The following is a 21,974-nucleotide window of genomic DNA, read 5'->3' as shown; positions in this document are numbered from 1 at the left end:
AATCGCCTCTAGAACGTATAGGGTACAAGTTGTTCAGCAGATTCCGCGGGGATCTCAAAAAACCGGAAATGACTCTGTTCCTGATCCTGTGTACAAGAGTGAATGAACGAACCGTATATAAAAGTGGTCCGAACAAATGATTTTGTTGTTTGAACGCCGATCTCAGAAGATCAAGAAACCACAATTTGAAAGGATGGACAAACTGGTATGGTGACCAATTGTATTCTATATTGAATGAACCAACCACAGAACAAGTGACAAAACGTTCGAGCTAATTGTTGTACTTTGTTATGATATGCAGCCTGCTTGTAAGTTGTATGGTTTACAAAATTTTAGCATTATTATAACATGTATTTTTCATGGAGATCTATTTCTACCTCCCGGTATAATTATAAGCAATACACATTGTGAGGGAGTTGTTAAGACTTTGACGAGAAGCTGAATAGATGTAGATGTACATTGTAGACATCTCTAGTCTCTACAACATCGAGTCCGACTGAAACAAAATCAACATCAAAATGTCTGCAGATGAGTTCATGGAAGAAGAACATCTTCCCGCTTTTGGATCTCAAGACGATGCTTTGCTTCTCCAAGCTTACGAAGCTTATGAGTCAAGAAGGATCAAAGAAGAGAGTGATTCGTCGCAGGATGACAAGGTCGCGGATGGTAATACCTTTTGTTGGGAATCGGATAGCCAAGAGATGGCTTTGCATTTAGCCTGCGAGGAATTTGAAAGACAAATAGCATCGGCAGTTGCAAAAACTTGCTCCTCAAGTTTGACTAACTCGACTAATATAAACAATCGGAGTCAGACATCTAAACCTGAGATAGAGGCATCAATTGAGTGCCTTCCAGAGGTCCCAGGAGGAGAAACCGCAAGACCTAGCTCTAAATCCACGTTTAAATGGCGAATACAGCCAGGCCCCGGTGGTGGTCATCTGACTGTGACTGATCTAGTTTCTCAGCTCTGGTGCGAACAGCAGACGGAGTATGGCAGGGGGGTGCCCAAAGTGATTATGAATGTTTTGAAGGACACACCGGCTATGGCAGCGGGTGATAAGATACACAAAGAGAGAGGTAAACATTAAATAAATAATTGTCACTATCACAGCGGGAACGACATTCCAGCATACTCCTAGAACTATGATTTGTATGAGGTTCGCTCCGTTATCGTCTTGTGGTGACGGTAGAGTAACGATCGTCTCGTGGAGATGGTAGAGGAACGAACCTCTGAGGAGTAATTCACGCAATTCTATAAATAAGACAAGGACAAACATTTCTTGTTATAGCTACATTCTCTAAAAAGCTCAAAATGTTTACATGACCAGAGTGTTAACAATGCCAATGGGAAAGTCTGCACAAACTTTCTCAGGGATGAGCTAATACAAACAGGTTGTTTTGTTAAGAATTAAATAAGACTTTAACTTTTGTTTAACTACTGTACTCCTTTCCCAAAAGCTCAGTTGGAATCTATAACCCCATGGCTCTGTACCTCTGAATATCTGGATTGCAGAATCAGACAGCTTCTTTCGAAATACAAAGCAATCTTTATGATATCAGCAAAAAAATAGCCCTTTATTAAAGGATTCGGGTACTTTTTCAAAATGTCCACAGATTTACATTAAACCTACAGGGTTTGAAGATAATGATAGTGGAAAGCTTCCCTTCAAATATTACTAACTAAGGTTGTGTAGTTTTTGAGAAATGAGTAAAACAAGTCACAAAATAATTTTCGTCTCATCATGAGACCAAAGTTATTTTAGCATGTAAAATCCCCTTAACCAGTTATGATATTATACCAAAACCAAAGCATAACTGGTTAATACGTTTTTACATGCTAAAACTGAGACGAAAATTATTACTTTTACTCATTTCTCAAAAACTACAGCACCTCAGTAAGTAAAATTTCAAGGGAAGCTTTCTACTATCATAATCTTCAAACTTTGTTGTAAGTTTAATGTAAATCTGTGGACATTGTGTTTTTTGTTAGGAAAAAGTACATATACCCTTTAAACTCTGTATGCATATCTCACTTTTTTTTTTTCTTAAGCCAAATTGTATATTAATTTTCTGTTTTCCTCCTCTCCCTTCAGAGTATGAAGTAAACAAGTACGTCGAGGTAAAGGTCTCTTCAGCTGAAGACCGTTACGCAATTGGTCTCCTCAATATCATCAGTCACCTTAAGAATCTACTTCTGTGCAGAAAAGGCTGCATCCGAGAAATATCAGTCTTTGGGATGCCCTTTGGCCAAGAATTGATGGTCGTTGGCACCGTCGACGAACTTCGTTTCAACAGTATGGACCAGCTGGAGTTGGTGGAGTTTAAAACGCGGGGCAACACCTCGTCGCCCATCGGGAGGGCCCAGATGAAGGGATACAAGATGCAGACGATGTTGTACAAACAGCTTCTGGATGAGTTGGTGGATGGGCGGGTCAATGGAGAAGTAGTCCTCCTCCAGATGTGCCTCAACCCGGATCGCATCCTGCAGGACGAGCTGGCAGACTTGATACAAGACAGAACAGAAGACGGTATCACTCTCGGCCAGCTCATGACCAAGACCTTGAGTCTGTTTCGGTTGTTACCGTACGTCCAGGTTCTCACGGTAGAAATAAGTTCCCAGAGCAGTGGAACGATCGTTGCCAAGGAGACTGTGGAGTTTGATTTTGATTGGCTGTCGGGGAACGTGCGTCACTGCTTGGCCTACTGGAAGGGAGAGAGGGGGGCGGAGGGAGTCGACATTGAGGATGCGTGGAAGTGCAGAAGTTGTGTTTTCTATGAAGAATGTGATTGGAGGGAAAAGAAGAACCAAATTTATGCACAAAAAAACTGTCTGCACAAAACTAATGGAAAATAAGGAAGCAATACATTTTTTTATACATGGAAATTTGCATTTGGCGGGGATAAAGAATATTAATTATGGTGTTACCCATATAAACCGATGTGTGTTAGCTTTGAGACACCCGTAGGGAGTGAAAAATAAATATTATTATTTATTATTTAGCACTGGGAACATGTACTCTCCCGAGCTCTGTGAAAAAAAAGTTGTTAAGTGACTGCTCAAATCCCACCAGAGTAATATGCCTGCTTGGGAAAATACTGAGTAAACATGTACATTGCTTACACACATCGATGTATATGGGTTAAACCAAAATTTATATATTTTTTTTTATTGATGCACAGTTCAAACTGTGAGAAAAGAAAGATGTAAATCAGTGAAAATATATTATTTACAGTTCCATGCGCTGGTGTGGAAAATAATGAAAGTGCAGAATAGTTGTTCTTAATTCACAAAATGTGTTTTTAACTTTTGAAAATAAAGAAATTAAAGAAAGGAAAAAAGAGGGCTATGATTTGTTAATATCCTTGACAAAAGCAACATTGGTAATTATAAAAGAGCAGTATCAATACTTGGTGTAACTAAAAAATGCTCTTCACTAACAATTCAATGAAAATTTATTGAACCTTGAACCTTTAAAAGCTCAACCAGTCATTAGAGTGAGTCACATAAAACAGTGGGGCAAATCATTATGTTTTCATGGGTTTTGGACTTACAATATCAAAATTCCCATTGCATCCCATTGGTATTTTGAATGGGATTCAATGGGATCCCATTGTTTAAATGGAATTCAGTTCGGTTCAATGGGATCTTCTGTGGATCCCATTGAGTCCCATTGATATTTTGAATGGGATTCAATGGGGTCCCATTGTTTTAATGGGATTAAATGGGATTCAATTGTTTTCATGGGACTCAATGGGATTCAATTCGGTTCAATGGGATCTTCTGTGGATCCCATTGGATCCCATTGGGTCTCATTGATGTTTTGAATGGGATTCAATGGGGTCCCATTGTTTTAATGGGATTCAATTGGGTTCAATAGGGTTCAATGGGACCTTCTGTGGATCCCATTGGATCCCATTGAGTCCCATTGATATTTTGAATGGGATTCAATGGGATCCCATTGTTTTAATGGAATTCAATTGGGTTCAATAGGGTTCAATGGGATCTTCTGTGGATCCCATTGAATCCCATTGATATTTTGAATGTGATTCAATGGGATCCCATTGTTTTAATGGGATTCAATGGGATTCAAAAGGGTTCAAATGGGATCACCTGTGGATCCCATTGAGTCCCATTGATGTTTTGAATGGGATTCAATGGGATCCCATTGTTTTAATGGGATTCAATGGGATTCAATTGGTTCAATGGGATCTTCTGTGGATCCCTTTGGATCCCATTGAATCCCATTGATATTTTAAATGTGATTCAATGGGATCCCATTGTTTTAATGGGATTCAATGGGATTCAATTCGGTTCAATGGGATCTTTCTGTGGATCCCATTGAGTCAAATTGATATTTTGAATGGGATTCAATGGGATCCCATTTTTTTAAATATGATTCAATGGGAGTCAATTGGGTTTAAATGGGATCCCCTGTTGATCCCAAGTAATACCTTCCCAAATTCCACACCAATCCCATTGAATCCCATTCAAATTTTTCAATGGGATCCCATTTAGGCCTAATACCATTGATTTTTTTTCAATTGGAATTTTTCCCTGGGTATTGTTTTACTCATTTCTGAAAAATTACTTCTTTCTCGAGAACTATGTCACTTCAGACGGAGCTGTTTCTCACAATGTTTTATACCACCAACCTCTCCCCATTACTCGTAATCAAGAAAGGTTTTATGATGTTAATTATTTTGAGTAATTACCAATAGTGTCCACTGCCTTTAACAGTTACGTATGCAGTCTTACCCAGTGTTAAATGCACACCTTTGAAGACAAAACTTTCACCAAGACCAATTACATATTAAAAGAATTAAATTTTGTCAGAAAATACACGAATGAAAAGCTTGCTGAATATGATGCTAGTATTTATTTAGTATACCTTTGCACATTGGCATCCGTGTTTTCGACTAGTGTGACACTTTTTTATAGGCCTAGGCCAACCTATTTTTATTTGTATAAATAAAACAACCGATTACAAAAAATGAATTTTTCGCTTTCAATTTATGTAGACTGATTGTGGGTTATCTCAAATGATACAATTTTGTTCATACGAAATGTTTTCAAAATGGACATGTTACGAACCAGTGAAGCATAAACAAAGATGGTCAGTGAAGCAGAACACCAATGGTATGATGACGTACTGCTGCCACAGCAACCAATGGACCCTTCCCATGAAATATTATGCTAATTTTGATCGTCAATTAATGACAATCTGGTTCAATACGTATAATTTCGACAGCTAGTCACCAGATTTTTCCCCATTTTTACCACTTTTAAAAATCATGAAACTTAATCCTCAATCAATTCAATGTCTAATGAACACTCAAGTCAAAACACCTTTGAAAAAATATTTTTGAAGAAAAGGGACACAAACTTACCAGGCACAACGCCTGCATTGCCAATAACTGGCATAAAAACTCCTGGATCTACGGCCGACAGGACTGACATTACGAGTCCGTACCGAACATGAACGATACTGTCCGAATGTTGACGACAACACGTTCGGAACATTTCGGATAACTTCGAAAGAGGAGTAATTCCTCCTTTTTGGTCACGTGATTTTGGGTGATACCGGACCCTAAATTCGACAGAGCCTAGTCGGAGATTTTTGGGTCTGGGAACCAGACTATCATTTTGCCAACCAAAACGTTTAGTGCGCACGCGCTATGTGAAATTGACATAAAAGATGGGACGATCAGCCAACCCGTGAAATATACATTTATTTTTCTGATTTTAAGAATCGAGATGACTTGCTATGTCAGTCCACATAAAGCCAAAGACCACCGAACCCACCCGTTAACTTTGATGATTTCTTTGAGCATGCCAACCATACAAAATTGGATTTGAAAATTAAGGTATTGCTCGAAATCCAATTTCTTTGCCTTGCATCCATTTGAATAATGTTTCTTTTATGACAATACACACAATCACCATATCAATCATGCTCCTTAACCTTTTTTTTTTTACCAACGTACCGCCCAGCCGCCTAAAACAATACACTTAACTAGGTGGGATGAGAAAACCCTCTCTATATAGCTTGTGTTGGGAAAAAACAAAGTAACATCAAAATAAAACTTGATAGTCGAAAGAATTAAATTCGACTCGTTTATAGATCATTATTATTTCCCCTCCACAGTTGACTTATAAATATAGACCCTTATGATGATGAAATAATTTACGCCGGACGCCCCCTGGTGTTCAGGGGTTCAAAGTTGACGTTTACTTCATTACATGAACAGTTTTTAAACCCGATATAATGTGATTTTCAAATAGTCATGATTAAAGTCAATGTACACTATTGGTAATCACTCAAAACAATGGTTAGCATTTCAACTTGCTTGGTAACGAGCAATGGAGAGCTTTTGATAGTTTACTATACAAACACACATTGTGGGAAACGGCTCCCTCTGAAGTAACGTAGTTTTAATATAAAAAAATACTTCAGCTGAAGTCTTTTATTATGCATCTAAAAGCGCTTTTAAGTAAAATGCAACAAGGGTGTTTTTTCTTTTGCAAATTCGATGACCAAGTAATTTCACAAGTTTGTTATTATTTGTATGCATACACCAAGTGAGAATACTGGTCTTTGACAATCCAATCGCGTCCAAGTGCCAATTTCACAAAGAGTTAAGACTTGTCACATATCGAGTTCGGACGAGGTACTCTGCCCTACGTTTTTAGTATCTCCTAGGACTAGTCCTAAGTTTAGGGCTAGTCCTAAGTTAGGACTAGTCCTAACTCTTTGTGAAATCGACCCCACTGGTGCCAATTTCTCGTCAAAATTCGTATCGCATTCCTATTCGCAGGAAGTATGATCCGGGCTCTAGTCCTAACTTGTGAATAGTCCTAGGAGATATTAAAAACTTAAGGCTAGCCCTGAGTAACTCGTCCTAAAACGAGATAAGGATATAGTCTTAACTCTTAATGAACCGTCACACCAGTGCCTTTAAGACAAATAATTAGTTTGTTAGGCCTACCAGACAACTATAGCTACACCATGAAGTGAGTGTGGCAGCAACATACATTGAGCCTGCAGACAAGAATTCACAATTGAAATCCAATTTCCAGGAATGATTCTCCGATCTATAACAATAAAGTTATTGTCATTCATCAAATTACTCTGTCAACAACGTTAACATGATTTATTGGTGCGTTAACACACAAGGACGATTATTGGTACTTAATTAGCCATGCAGTAATTAAACAGCATCCTGAAAAGGCTGCAGCGTTCGGTTCCTTTTTAATGCCTGGATGTTTCGCGTTTTCCCCCACAACATTAACGCCTCCGATCGGCAGCTCAACACCATTATGTGGTGACTCTGAATAACAAATAACGTTCAACGACACTGACAAAAGAGGCGACCAAGATGTCACTTTATGTGGCCGTGGTGACACTTCTGGCAGTTGTTTATGGTAAGCTTTTGGTATCTATTTCTTTAATATCCTTAATAAGCTGTTGATGACATCATTTTTGCCACGATTTAAAGACAGTGTAATTGTCAAAGACCAGTCTTCTCACTTGCTGTATCTCAACATTATGCATAAGATAACAAACCTGTGAAAATTTCAGCTCAATGGGTCATCGAAGTTGCGAGATAATAATGAAAGAAAAAACACCCTTGTCACACGAAGATGTGTGGGTTTAGATGGTTGATTTCGAGACCTCAAGTTCTAAATCTGAGGTCTCGAAATCAAATTCGTGGAAAATTACTTCTTTCTCGAAAACTACATTACTTCAGAGGGAGCCGTTTCTCACAATGTTTTATACTATCAACCTGTCCCCATTACTCGTTACCAATTGAGGTTTTGTGCTAATAAATATTTTGAGTAATTACCAGTAGTGTCCACTGCCTTTAAAGATGTGTGATACGATTTGGGTGATACAACTTGCGTTTACTATAGGTTTTCCCGGCCGCCAATTTCAGCAAAAAACCTTCTGCATTCAATTTCGTTTTTGTGCAAACGTCATAATTTTCGTTTTTCGCACTCAGATTCGTTTTAGTAATTCTTGTCCATGTATATTTAGGCATTCAATACTATCTTTGACCATTATAAGTTGAATTTTTACAACCTTCTTACACTTGCTGTTGGTTTTTACAAAATTGGATGAATCCAATAAAGATGGAATAATCGTACTAGACCAGTGAATGTTAAATCGGTGACATTGAATTACTCCCATTTACTGCATGCTGAATGCTGATTATTCAACGGACTGCATTCATTTTCAAACGAAATTGAATAAACCGCGGATATTAAAACCAATGTTGTTTTAATTGGCCGGGAAAACCTACAGATTCGTATTTCCATGTGTAACTCAATGTCATATTGATACTCATCAACATTTTAGTATACCTTGAAGCTCGCCCTGTCACACTCTAAACTAATAATTTATCTAAGAATTTGTCTTCTGGATTGGTGTGTACCATTACTTTGAAGCTTGCCCTGCCACAATCCAGACTATTATACATATAGACTGGAATTTAGGTAACTAGTGTAAGTATATTCCCCCAAGGAACTTTGAGTGACCAGAAGAGGCCGGAAATATGTCCCTCTTCTGGTCACAGGCCCAAGGGGGGAAAAGACGTATACTAATTACCAGATATAGGCCAGCCAATGTGTTTTATAACACACCTCGGTCTTAAATGTGAAATAAGAACAGAACTCTGGAAAAGAAAGGAAGTTTTGTAGTTGCTTTTCACAGTTCAAGTCAAGAGAGGGCGCTGTAACCAGGCACTAGTGCCCGTTGGGCACTATTCCCGCAAAACACGCGCACGCGAGCACTAGACTTTGTTTATCCCTCGTGACCGTGTTTCAGCCAACCAAAATACAAAACAAACAAGAGGCATGTTATAAAATAATTTATCTAAGAATTTGTCTTCTGAGATATTGCAACTTGCCGTGGCACAGGAGGTCCAGTAAAAGGGAGTTATTGTTTTCAAAGACGGATTGGTTAGTTTTCAGCACACCGCATGTTTATTCCTAGACCTGATTTCAAGTCCGGGGTCAGGGTTATTTCTCTAAAGCAGCCACGAAAATGCCCACATGGCCATCGATAAAGTGATCGTAGACTCTTAGGGGGAGGTTAATCTGCAAGAGGGCGCTATTTCAGGCAATAAAGTGTTGGCTATCGGGTAGACTAAAAGCCACGGTCACAGACTTGAAGCTACGACGGTCTAGTTGTCCGTTCTTCCCTTTGCTCACTTTATTATTTACCCCGCGGGTATGAAGACAAAGGATGTAAGAATGGGTTTTTCAAAAACAGAATAGAAAAACTATCATTATTTTGATCATGTTGAAAGAATGGGGCCTCTGAAATGGTGCTGGGACGGGGAGAGTGGGGCTGAATGTGTTGGAAAGTCATGGCATAATTTTGCTGCGCCCATTTTTTTGAAACAGGTAACAAGTTACACCAGTCTGAAAACTATTCTTTGAAAGGAGTGAGTCATAAAAGCACAGTTTGGAGTGGTTTTTGTTTAATTATTTTTTACACTTTTGTTTTAGCAAATTCGGCTTCATCAGATGAGGGCATGGGTCTGTGTTATCGCTGTCCGCTACATCACCTTGATGGCGACGAAGGCTCTGCATACGCCTGGGTGAAGTCATTCCTTCACGAGATCAAGAGAAGATGTCCTGGTCTTAAGACTACACCGAAAGGTAGGTATCTAATGCTTGGAATGTCAACATGTCTGGCAGTAATTCAGGGGATCTGGTGAGAAGTGAATAGCCTTTCGTCTGTTGACATTTAGGGAGGATTTCCCTCCAACTAAACTGTTGGTGGCGGTGGTATTAAAGTCACCTGGAAGTGGAATTTCTTTAAAAAAAGCTTTTGTCACTAAAATAAAGATATGTGTTTCGATGAGTGGAATATGAACAAACAGTTAACTAACTTGTTCTAAAAAATTGGTTCTCATTTTATTAACAGATTAACAGGAGTAGGCCCCGACCCGAGAGGGCGCTGTTCGTGACGTCCATCGAGGCGCGATATTTGAAGAGAAAATCTGTAACATATAAATCGTGACAAACAATTACTAAAAAAATAGTTTTTATTGTTCACAAGCATATAATCTTATGTTTGAAAAAAACATGTCCCTTTTTTCAAAAACAGGCACGCAGAGATCTACCTCTGGCCGGACCACTAGCTCCGAAACTACAGCCACTTACCCAAAGACATCGACCACTAACCCGATGACATCGACCACTGACCTTATAAGTACGGTGAGTGAACCGTCAACCACGAAAAACAACCCTTCACCCAAGACCACCGAACCACCAACCTCGACGGTCAGCAAAACGCCAACTACGACCACGGACCCGCCAACTACGAGCACTGAGCCACCAACTACGACCACCGACCCGCCAACCACCACCACTGACCCGCCAACTACGACCACAGACCCGCCAACTACCAACAAAGACCCGCCAACTACGACCACGGACCCGCCGACCACCACCACTGACCCACTAACCACCAACAAGGACCCGTCAACTACGACCACTGTCCAGCCAACTACGACCATCGACCCGCCAACTACGACGGTTCCACCAACTACACCCACTGAACCTACTACGACGACCACCAAGCCCGTATACGTTGACTGCCAGGCCTTGCTCGACGCTGGTCACAACAAGAGTGGTGTATACAATATCACCCCATCTCAGTATCCTGACGGCCTGGAGGTCTATTGTAACATGAATACGAAAACTGAAAAGGGATGGATAGTAAGTTGTATATTGAGAAGATTACTTAGTTCTATTCAATGTAACTGAAACTCGAAATGTAATAGTTCATAATAAATATATGGTGATACTAACACTTTTATCAAAAGAACCGTCATTGAGACATTGTTCAAAATTTGACAACAAAATTTATTTTGTTTTATCTAATTGCAAAGGAAAAATAACAACAATGTGAGTTACATGGCATCTATAGGTTATTCGCATGTGTTTGATATTTGTTTGATATTTTTTTTTATGAGCAAAATGTTGTGTTTATTACGCATTATACTGAGACTATACTTTATAGCCACACCCTCACCTCCCCTCTCTTTCAGTCCTACCGTTCCGCCCCTCCTTTTATCAAATTAAAAGTTCGTTATTTTATTTCATAGGTTTTCCAGAGACGCGTGGACGACACGGTGAGTTTCATCCGCAGCTGGGGCGAGTATAGGGATGGTTTCGGTGACAAGGAAGGGTCGTTCTGGCTGGGGAACGAGATCCTCCGTCGTCTCACTGAACCCGTAGACGAGGAATGGCAGATGAGAGTGAGGCTAGATGTGGCTGGTTCGCCAAACCACCAGTCTGGGGCGTATAATGATTTCCGTGTCGATGGAGAGAACTACACTCTTCATGTTGGGGAATTTAGCACTCTGAGCTCCCCGTATGGTTTGAGTAAGTGAGCTATTACACAGTTTGTAACAATTCGAATGTGTTCTGTGAGCTGTTTAAGTGTTACATCAGTATCTTCATTACCATTTTGATAATTACTATGCTGTAACAAATGTATTATATGAATTACATGTACTATTAAACTAAATTTCATTTGATTGAATTGAAATGGTTGATTAATAAAATGAAAACAGTCAGAGGCCGAAATAAGATAAATAATGTGTTACTCATAACGTAGATTTCGCGTGGAAACAGATCAGCGGTTCATCTTTCTATATTAATGTGCGTGTGGGGTTGCTACTGGATTTATGATAAGCAAAACCATCAGCACTGGGCTTAGTGTCTGGAGGTGTTTGAGCATTGTCATAACTTTTCACAATAATTAGACAGTCATCCTACAGTCTTCAGAAAGTGCACTGTGATATTTTTTAGGCATTGAAATGAGAACTGAATTGTAGCATAGATGAATTTGCTGGGAAAAAAGGATATTCAACTCTGTCATAATATAAAGGGCCTGGGTACTTTTTGTAACACAAAATACAATGTCTTCAGTTGACATTAAACATACACAGTTTGAAGAAACGATAGTATAAAGCTTCCCTTGAAATAGTAGGCCTACTTGCTGAGGTGCTGTACATTTTGAGAAATTAGGAAAACAATATCGCTAAAAATAGTTTGTCTTATTTTTAGCATTTAAAATGTATTTACCGTAAATGATAAATACATTTTACATGATAAAATAATTTTCATCTAATTTTCATCTCACTGAGGTAAAAATTAATTTCGTGACAAAAACGTCAAAAACTATAGAACACCTCAGCAAGTAATATTTTAAGGGAAGCTTTCAACCATCATTATATTCAAACCGTTACATTTTAATGTGGACAATGTTATTGTGCTTGTGTTCTACAAAGAGTCCCCAAAACCTTTTAGTCAAAGTGGTAGCATGACTATGGTTAAAATATGACAGGTTTTGAGTTTGGGTTTTGTACATTTACTATGAACTTAATTTGAAATATTATAACAATATTACTCATGGTCAATACACTGTAACTCAAAAAGGCTAGAACAAAAAGAACAGATATATACACACGGGTCGACAGAGGATGGCAACGACGTCGACGACAACAACACAATGATGACAATGACGATGGTTAATTTTTAAACAAGTTGTCACTCTATTTTTATATGATTTATCTGTATCTATTTCAGGTGACTGTCTGTCCCCTCCTCCCGGCGGTGAACCACCATCCAACGGACAGCCCTTCACGACGTACAATCAGGACAACGACGCCGAACCCGATCTGAACTGCGCCGATGAGTTGAAGGGAGGTTGGTGGTTCTATCGATGCACATCTACAGGCTGGGGTGTCGGGCGGCGCAGTAACCTGAACGGCGAGTATTCTCAGATACCCCCAGCCGATGAGTACGGCCGCGGCATCGTGTGGAGCACCATCTACCAGCAAATAACGCGCACTGCAATGATAATGCGTCGTGATGATTCCTCGTAAATCAGAGCTTTATATCTAAAATGTTTTGAAAGAAAGCACATTAATTTTGGGAATATTACCCAGATTTAAAAATCAAATTATATTTTAATTTATTAAATCAAAGAAATCCGATAAAAAGACGTTTCTGGACTCCTGATTGCTCTAGACCTTAAAATCGCAATATGTCATCCTCACTCATCAGGAAAAAAACCAAGGATACGATACCGAAAATAACTCGAATAGTTATTTTAATCGAATATTGGACTGTACCGAAAACAAACCACCCGAATCGAATATTGAATTTTAACTTAAACTATATTTAAACTTATAAATTCCAATGAATCTTGAAAAAGTAGGTTTTTGGACTCCCGATTGCCCCACCTTGAAATTTCATTATCTCATCCTTACCCCATCAAAAAAAGACAGGACACATTATTGAAAATACAACGAATAGTTATTTTAATCGAATATTGGACTCAAGTTAACATTATGTTTGCGAAAAAACTCATGCATTCACTCAGTTGACCCAAGTTGTCGCGTTGCCGCATGCCTGAGCCGGGCTCAATGCCTGACACGCCACACAACTCTATCCTGCATACAACTGATTAGCTCCTCCTTGTTGTTAACTCATGATCCTCGACCAGCCGTCGATTTTACCAAACTCTTCTTAACTTAGGATTCGAGACAGTCTCGATGTCAGACACGCCACACAACTCTATCCTGCATACAATGACTGATTTGCTCTTCCTTAACTCCTGCATCCTCGACCAGCCGTCGATTTCACCAAACTCTTTTTAACTTAGGATTAATCGTAGGACTTAGGAAAAGTTCTGCATCCAAAAAAGCATGGTCCTGGTGGGTCTTCCTGGACCGCGCCTGCCGTGGGTGGGCTCCCACACGCGATAAAAAGCATACTCAAATTTCGACTCGACTATTAATCAGAAGTTAACTTGAAATGTTGACGTCCAAGATTATAAACGGCTTTACTAAATTTGTTGTTCTCCAGTTGTTAAACATTCTGGCATAAATTTTCTGATTTGGGGTTTTTCGGATGTAAAGAGTGATTAATTTATAATTATATTAGTGTGTAATGATGCGGGAGAGTGTTGTTCCAGCGAATTCTGTCCGCCGGAGATTCGGTCCCCCTCGAAATTAACGTGGGTTGTAGGAGGATGATTCAAAAGAGGGCGCTAACAGAAATAGTTTGTACCATGAAGGAGGAAATTTTGGGAGCACACTTGCGGTTCTATAATAGTTTAACACTGTGCTAGGCCCTTTTTATTCCACGGCTTTGGCTTCGGATACGGCTTCAGGCTGCTCCGTTCTCTCGTCTGAAGCCATGAACACGTATATGCAAAGCACGCGAAATTGTCAAAATAACCGCGGGGCCAAGCTACAATCCCGGCCATATCTCGTTGGGCCCCCCTGCCCCCTTTCAATGTTGGTTCCATTTGCCGACTGTGTTCCGAATTACAATCAACATTCAGCGGGGGAGGGGGGTGCGAATGTCTTGAATGTGAATGTGAATGGGAACTGCACAGGGTACTGTTGTATCAGGAAAGGGTGGCACAAGCATTTTGTCCGGGAATGTAGCTTGGAGTAAGTTATGTACTACCCCCCTTCAATGGGGGTAGAGAGATCACCATGGTTACATGCATACTCGGCCTAGTTGAGTTATGGGGAGTAAATACTAATGAGCCCGTTTATGTTACAGAAATTAAAATATTTGTGTGGATTAGAAGTGCTTATTAAAGGTGTGTTTCTTTCGTTGGTTTTGTAGGGTTACGATGTCTTGGTTTTCCACCCCAAAATGCTAAAAGCTAAACCAAGAAGGCCCCGGGATCCACCCGTTACACTAGCCACCCCCCCGCCCAATCCTGAGGTCACAGATCGTCACCGGTCCCACGAAGTGACACGAATGTCAAAAAGTAAGCCTTTTCGGATTTTTTTTTTTTTACATATTCCGTTAGGGTTGAAGGAAATCTTCATTGTCATTGAGTTTAAAAGTCAAAAAAGTGTTGCCATGGTATTTAACGGTTTTACGTTTTGTAACATACATGTCGAAAACCGCTGTTTGCGTTTTCACGAACTGACACCAAGATAACTGTCACTTCGTGAAAACGGCGCGCGCCCACCCGGCGGTTTCACGAAGTGACACAAACTGAACTCATCCCCAAATCTGATCGAACCCTCACGCTGCAAAATGCGCATTATGTTCGTCTTCGTGGGGACAAGAGCTGCGCGCATGTGCATTGTCCGCTTGACAACACACAGATCACATGGAAGGCTTGGCAGGCTGTAACGTGTTGTGTATGGTGATTTTAGTAAGTACTGAACGATGTTTTGTTTTACTTTTTGTAAATTAACGAGTGAAAATAAGTCTTGAAACAAAAGTAAAAGTACCCTTTATAATTTATAGACCATTGTACTTCATTCAGTGGTAAGATTAAAACAGCCTAATATAGAAATACCAGCAATTAGAAGTATGCCTTCGTTCGTGAGTCGTAAAACTCGTAGACTCGTACGCATAACTCATGCATCGTACATTTTGTGTACATGTAACTTACTGCATACGGTATGCAGGCAGCAAACATGCAATAAAATGTTTGTGTTACTAGTTTATTACAGCAGGACAGTGTTGTTGTATGTGTTTCCATACTTCCTTCCTCCACGATGTTCCTCTATTATATTTATGCACTAGTAGTAGTAATAGTATGGTGTCCATACATTATTAAAAATCATGCCAATAACTTTTTATGATAAATGATGTCTGATGAAACTGACAGCTCTATTTTGCCCTTTTTAATTAATTTAATGTTGGCTTGGTTGGGGGATTCGAACCTACATGATTATGACATGAGTTAACCCCCCTTTCTTCAATAACTAGTTTCTAGTGTGGACCGTCCTACAGTAATATAGTGTACAGTAGTAGAAAACTAGTCGGTAGTCTGTCATCAGAAGATAATATAGTTAGCTGCGCTTGTTCAAAAAATTTGTAGTACTTAGGTTTGTCATTAATTTCACTCAATTGCATTGATAAATTGTGGAAACCTTTGATGATTCAATTCCATTTTTTAATTTAATTTAGTAAGGCATAACACTAACAGTTTAATTTGTTTTGTAATTATTTTTGTATAGGTTCTGCAAAGTGCACAGATGTAATACTACACACGGAATGGCTTCACTTTACATCCCCCAAAAGGTATGTTAATAATGTTTTAAGACGTTACTTTACCTTCGTTATGAATATGACTTTTATTGCAGTGTCAGTTATTCATTCCATTTAATACTGTCAACATTTTTTCACATTAAATTTACAAATGTTAATGTTTTCTCCTGTATTCCAAAATGGACTAGTGTCCAGTCTTTAATAATTGTGGACATAGGTAACTGTAGGTTGTACAAGGGTGTACCTTTATATTTAATTCATGTGAAATGACAAACTTACACAGTAAACCCTTAATTATTTTTATTTTTGTGAATTTGTTTTGTTATTCAGGTTTAATTTCCGCAGACCTTGGTCTTGGTCTTGGATCTTGATTAGTCGTGAGTTTTGGGCCCAGCAGATATAAGGACTTCATGGAATTTAGCGGAGACAAACCGAAGATGAGTACTTCATAAGAGCACGAGGGCAAAACAATAACTTATACAGGTTTGTAACCATGACATTGGCTGCATGTCTATTACATGTACATAACTGTTGACTTCAGTTTGTGGATTTACAACAGCTGAATGGTCTTATTTTGAAAACAAACCCCCCGACTTAACTATGTGAACAGAAATTAAAAGCCAGTGTGTGTTTTACACTGTTTACTGACTATTATATGAAAGCACACAGGAACACGTAAAACAATGTTATCGTTTTTCACTCGTGATAGGTTTTGCATACATTTTAAAATGTTGTTTGTCGAGTATTCATATTTTCTTGTTTTTCTGTTTTAATGTGTCTGATTGCAGATAAACAAGTACAGCCCATCGAGATGACCCCCATCTTCCAGCCACCTGTGGGCAGCTTGCTCAATATTTATGGACTGATATAAACCACAATCGCTTTTCTTCTGAACACAATCTAGTTTGCCTGTTCAGTGTGCTACCACTGAGTTAGGGGGTACTTCCTGGAACTAACCTGGCTCTCCAACCTTTCGCAATCTTTATTAGCAAACTACATGGCAATTATTGATGACTGACACAAAGGGAAACTTATTTATATTCAGCTCTTTATCAAAATAAAGTAAGTGTGTGGTTGAAAAACTGACTAGTTTTAAATATGTCCAAGACAACTTGTATATAGAAAGATTTAACAGTAATACATACAGTTACCCAAACCCATAAACATTAACTGTGATATTATCCCAGATGTTAAAAAGTAAGTTAAGATCATACAATAGACTCTGGCGATAATCTCGATTTCACAGTGCAAATAGAATGATCAGCAAAAACTTTACTTGTTCAGGAGAACAAGACCCTTATTAAAATAAGTAAAGCTTTTAACTGCCTGCCAACTGTTTGTGATTTATTTTGTAAATTCTGCTCGTTTCATTTGCAATTCAAACTACTTTTTTTATTCAATTAATTTTCTATGAAATCTTGTTTTTTATGTCAAATTATTATTTTGTTTTATCATTAAACTAAGGTTGTTATAATTATGAGTGCATGAATGAAATGAAGGAATGTTTCATATGTATTTAACAAGTGATTTTGTTTGAGGTGGTAATAATGTAACATGCTAGAAACAGATATTGATAAGTCATGAAAATCATCATTTTTCGAAGCATTCCTCATTCTGCACCAAAGACAAAATTTTATGGCTCTCTCTTATAGCTAAGATTGATCTTAGGTGCGAGTCAATCGTGAATACTGAGCAAAGTGTGACATAACTATGAACAATAAATGATTTAATATAATTTGTTAAAAACCTTCGTATGAAGCTCTTTATAAATGTATAGTTTGTTATGGTGATTAGTAATATTATCATTATTAGTAGATGTGAAACATGCCTAGTGGCAAAACAATCTAGTATGAAGGTCTGCTGCAGTTTCATGAAAACAGATGAGTGTGAGAACATGCTTACAAATATGTTTTTTAATTAGTAATTAATTTGTTAGTTCTTCACCAAAACTCAGTGTGATATTTGTGTATGGTTTAATAAGCCAACATCTTGAAAATATAAAAAGTTTAACTTGTAACTGTCTTCGGGATAAACTTAATTGATTATTTAACAATTTTTTCCAATCCTAATATAATATTTATTCTATGATTAATTTGTTGTTTATCCAATATAAAAACCCTCAGAAGCACAGCATTGTGTAGCTTGAAATGACTTTGAGAAGTGTGTTTGTTTCATTATTTATTTAACAATTGAATTTATTCACTTTTATTAAACTATGTCTAAAAAATAGTACATTCAATAATTCATGAAAATATTTGTTATAATCATAAAACTATACTTTTATCATTGTTTTTAGTGAATTTGAGAGAAAAGGTATTTTTAAGGTAGCGGGTACCAGTTTTTACGATGGTGATCGGCGTAACATACCATTGTGATTACGCATATCTTAGCGTTTTCACGAAGTGACACCAACTGCGCGTACATGTAAGGATCCGGGTTTCGCGTTTTCACGAAGTGACACATATCTTTCAGAGCCAATGACGCTTTATTTAACCAAAAATATAGCAAAATGATGAGACAAATAAGTATATTGGCTCATATTACTTGGAGTACGTGTTGAAATTATAATGATGCGACTAAAAAAAGGAATAAAAAACCGTTTTTTAAAAGTGTTTGTCTTTCAAACTATACTTTTATCATAATGTTTAATGACTTTGAGAGAAAAACTATTTTTAGCGCAGCGGGTACCAGTTTTTACGATGGTGTTCGGCGCAATATGCTATTGGGTTACGCGCATCTTCGCGGTTTCACGAAGTGACACCAACTGCACGCGCATGTCAGAATCCTGGATTCGCGTTTTCACGAAGTGACACCAACTGCGCGCGAATGTCAGAATCCGAGTTTCGCGTTTTCACGAAGTGACACGAATCTTTCAGAGCCAATAACGCTTTAATTAAACAGAAATTAAGCTAAATAATGAGATAAATAGGTATTCTGACTCATACGCTTCAAGTTCGTGTTAAAATTTTAATGATGCGACTATAAAATGCAATTAAAAACCAGTTTTTAAAAAGTGCATGTCGTTCAAAGTCGTTTTTCTCATAATTGTTAGTTTCCCTCCTTTTGACATTCGTGTCACTTCGTGGGACCGCTGACGAGATGTCGCATCACTCTCAAGTTCTACTTGGCCTATGTTAATGATGCATCTATAGCAACAACAACAATGTTACTTTATGGCAATTTTCTGGGCATGGACCGGCTGCAAATATCGCCCAAATCACCTTCTGCAAAAGGCGCTATCACCCCAATGCACCAACTTCATAAGCGACTACTCCAGTCTTACTCGGGCGTCATGAAAATGAGCGCTACAGAATGATGACGTCATGTGAATTGGGTCAAAAAGACCATCAAATACAGTTCTGGTTTAATTTGCACACTGATCGCGATGCCGTCGTGACAAAATTCACTATCATATCATTACAATGCTTGGTGATCTTGGTCTTGCGGACAACTTAACATTTTAGTATGAAATTATATGTTTGGTAAACCATTGCCCGTCCTTTCCCCAAAAAACAAATGATAGGTCTATTAAACAGATATTTCACATTCAAAAGCTGCCTCTATAGACCTTTATGATGCTGCCTCCATCTTGGTCATGTTCCTTGTGTCGAATAGTGAATGCTAATAATCATTTTGCAAATAGGAACCAGACTATTTTGTTCTTCCTCCAGCCTCAGTTTGATACCATTGATATAAATTGGTGAAATTCAAGATAACTGCATCATGATAAAGGTCTTTGATAACCATGGTTACCGCCTACACAAGTGCGATCTATATCATGTCATCGGGGAAACTGACGTCAAAGAAAAAAACAAATTATTTAGTTTTGGAGATCTTTCAGGTGGATGTGTCGCTATGCAGAACTAGCATTTGATAATAGACAAAACTGTATAATAAAAATAGTCTCGAACAACCCGTGAATATACATTGATCTCTATTTCTCTGTTTTGTTTTAGAATATTATAGGTGGCTTGATTTGTCATCCCCAAAACGCAAAAAGCTAAGAGCCCAAAGGCCCCCGGACCCACCTGTTTCATTTCTTTGAGCATGCCAACCATAACAAAACAATTTTATTTGAAAATTGGCCAAATGCAAAAGGCCACATTCTCCAGCACAGATTTTGAAGGCTCTTTGCTGTTCCCCCCGCCATAACTGTTGCCTCTATAACTGTTTGCTAGAGCTATTAAAAACTTAATTATAGTCCTAACTCGAGATAAGACGAGTTTTTTAAGACTGCCTTATTTCACAAAGATTGTTAAATCCAAAGGTTATTGAATGGACGACACATGAGTCCCGGGATTCATACATCCATAATTGTTATTTTGTGTAACCTAGGACGGCGTTTTGTTTAATTAGTTTCAGGGTTGTTGGCTTCAAGATTTGTTTCAGTCTCATACTCTAATTTTTTAATTCCATACTACAGCATGCCTGGTTTATCTTCACAAATCCGAGACGGATGTTGCCCTCTGTGGGAAATATTCAGTCACTGCCAGTAGGCCACAAATACTAGATTGAGTTGAGGGTCTTTTTAAAACAAACACTCAAAAGTTTGCATAAGCAACAAGCTTGAGGAAGTATACTTGGCATTTAACATCAACCTCTACTAATATGAGCAAAGAAACTGAATTGCCTCACAGCCTGAAAGTGGGCGTTGGGATTGTTTAACTGTTTTTAATTTCTTATTTCATAGACATTTTTGTTTGACTGAACTGTGTATTGTGCGTTTCCTTTGCTTTGCATGTGATTAACGTTTCTTTTATGTCCCCTTGAATGGAGTGGCTATATAATCACTCAACAATCTAGGCATACAATTTCAATACATTATTAGCATAATACATCATGCTAATTAAAATGTCAACAGTATTTCATAAGAGCTGCATCATGATATAATGGTAGCAACAACAATGAAGGTGGTGCACTTATTTAGAAATGTTTAATTTATTTAGCTTTCCATCTCTTGCTCAGAGGAGAAAGGTTAACGATTGCTTGTTCCTCTACAAACATATCTACAGCAAATATAATTTAACCACTGCTAATCCTTTCAGATTTTATGTTCCAGAACGTCGCTCGTTCTAGATCAGCTTCCAAGCACATCATGCATGTTCCCATGAGCCGAGTTGATGTTACAAAAAAGGGTTTGTTTGCAGAGGTTCATCTTCATATAACCGGCTTCATAAATCATGCGATGGGGCTAAAACATTGAACTGTTTCGAAGACAGCTAATTAAATTTGCTATTTTTGTTGTTGCTGATTCTTTTATAATTTAGTGTTTTTAACTAATGGATTTTGTCTCCTTTTTAAAATTTTGGTCAGAATTTGTTTTTAAATTTAATTTTAATTTGTCAGTTTGTTGAGGCGTTTTCGTTTGTTGGGATGTTTGTTTGCTGGGGTTTTGGTGTTTGTTTGTTTGTGTTTTTGTTTGTGGGTGTGCACGTGGGTGTCTGTGTGTCTGTGTGTCTGTGTGTCTGTGGGTCTGTCTGTCTGTCTGTCTGTCTGTCGGTCTGTCCGTGTGCCTGTCCGTCCGTCCGTCCGTCCGTCCGTATTTGTTTTAATGGTCGTGAAGTGTGTTTGTGTGCGTTTTGGTGTGCCACAGTCTGTTTTATGTTGGTACTGGTGTACTGTTTTTATATAATCAAAATAATGTTTTTATCAATTATTTTAACTGTAGTTTCCACTTGTCTTTAATATATTTACACATAGTTTTATATGATTTTTTAATGATACCTGTAAGTGGCGGCTATACGCCGTTGGTTATCAACAATGAAACAATGAAACAAATTTAAGTTATTGTCATTCACTAATCACTCTGTCATCAACATAAAAGGGTAGATTGGTGTGTTAACGCACAATAAATAATTAATACTTAAGTCATGCAGTCATTTAACAGCACCCTGGAAAGACTGCAGCGTGTGGTTCCTTT

The 21,974-nt window shown here is 38.3% G+C and overlaps 2 protein-coding genes and 1 long non-coding RNA gene across 3 annotated transcripts; all 3 read left to right on the top strand.

Annotated features, from left to right (window-relative positions):
* Positions 1-62: 62 nt before the first annotated feature.
* LOC117290778 (exonuclease V-like) lies at positions 63-2,890 on the top strand. Its single transcript, XM_033772329.1, has 2 exons — positions 63-1,077; positions 2,094-2,890. Exons 1-2 carry the CDS (start codon positions 519-521, stop codon positions 2,852-2,854), a joined length of 1,320 nt encoding a protein of 439 aa, XP_033628220.1. The 5' UTR covers positions 63-518; the 3' UTR covers positions 2,855-2,890.
* A 4,362-nt stretch (positions 2,891-7,252) lies between these two features.
* Positions 7,253-12,995, top strand: LOC117290643 (tenascin-R-like). Its single transcript, XM_033772157.1, has 5 exons — positions 7,253-7,423; positions 9,512-9,664; positions 10,116-10,729; positions 11,119-11,398; positions 12,608-12,995. The coding sequence occupies exons 1-5, from the start codon at positions 7,378-7,380 to the stop codon at positions 12,904-12,906; spliced, it is 1,392 nt and encodes a 463-aa protein (XP_033628048.1). The 5' UTR covers positions 7,253-7,377; the 3' UTR covers positions 12,907-12,995.
* A 1,882-nt stretch (positions 12,996-14,877) lies between these two features.
* Positions 14,878-19,090, top strand: LOC117290907. Its single transcript, XR_004519098.1, has 3 exons — positions 14,878-15,209; positions 16,024-16,087; positions 16,385-19,090. It is a non-coding gene; the product is annotated as an uncharacterized LOC117290907 (long non-coding RNA).
* Positions 19,091-21,974: the final 2,884 nt, after the last annotated feature.

This window comes from Asterias rubens, chromosome 5, assembly GCF_902459465.1.
Source record: "Asterias rubens chromosome 5, eAstRub1.3, whole genome shotgun sequence".
Taxonomy (NCBI): Eukaryota; Metazoa; Echinodermata; class Asteroidea; order Forcipulatida; family Asteriidae; genus Asterias; species Asterias rubens.
The sequence above is the reverse complement of the archived record's forward strand: the minus strand, read 5'-3'. Positions and strand labels throughout refer to the sequence as shown.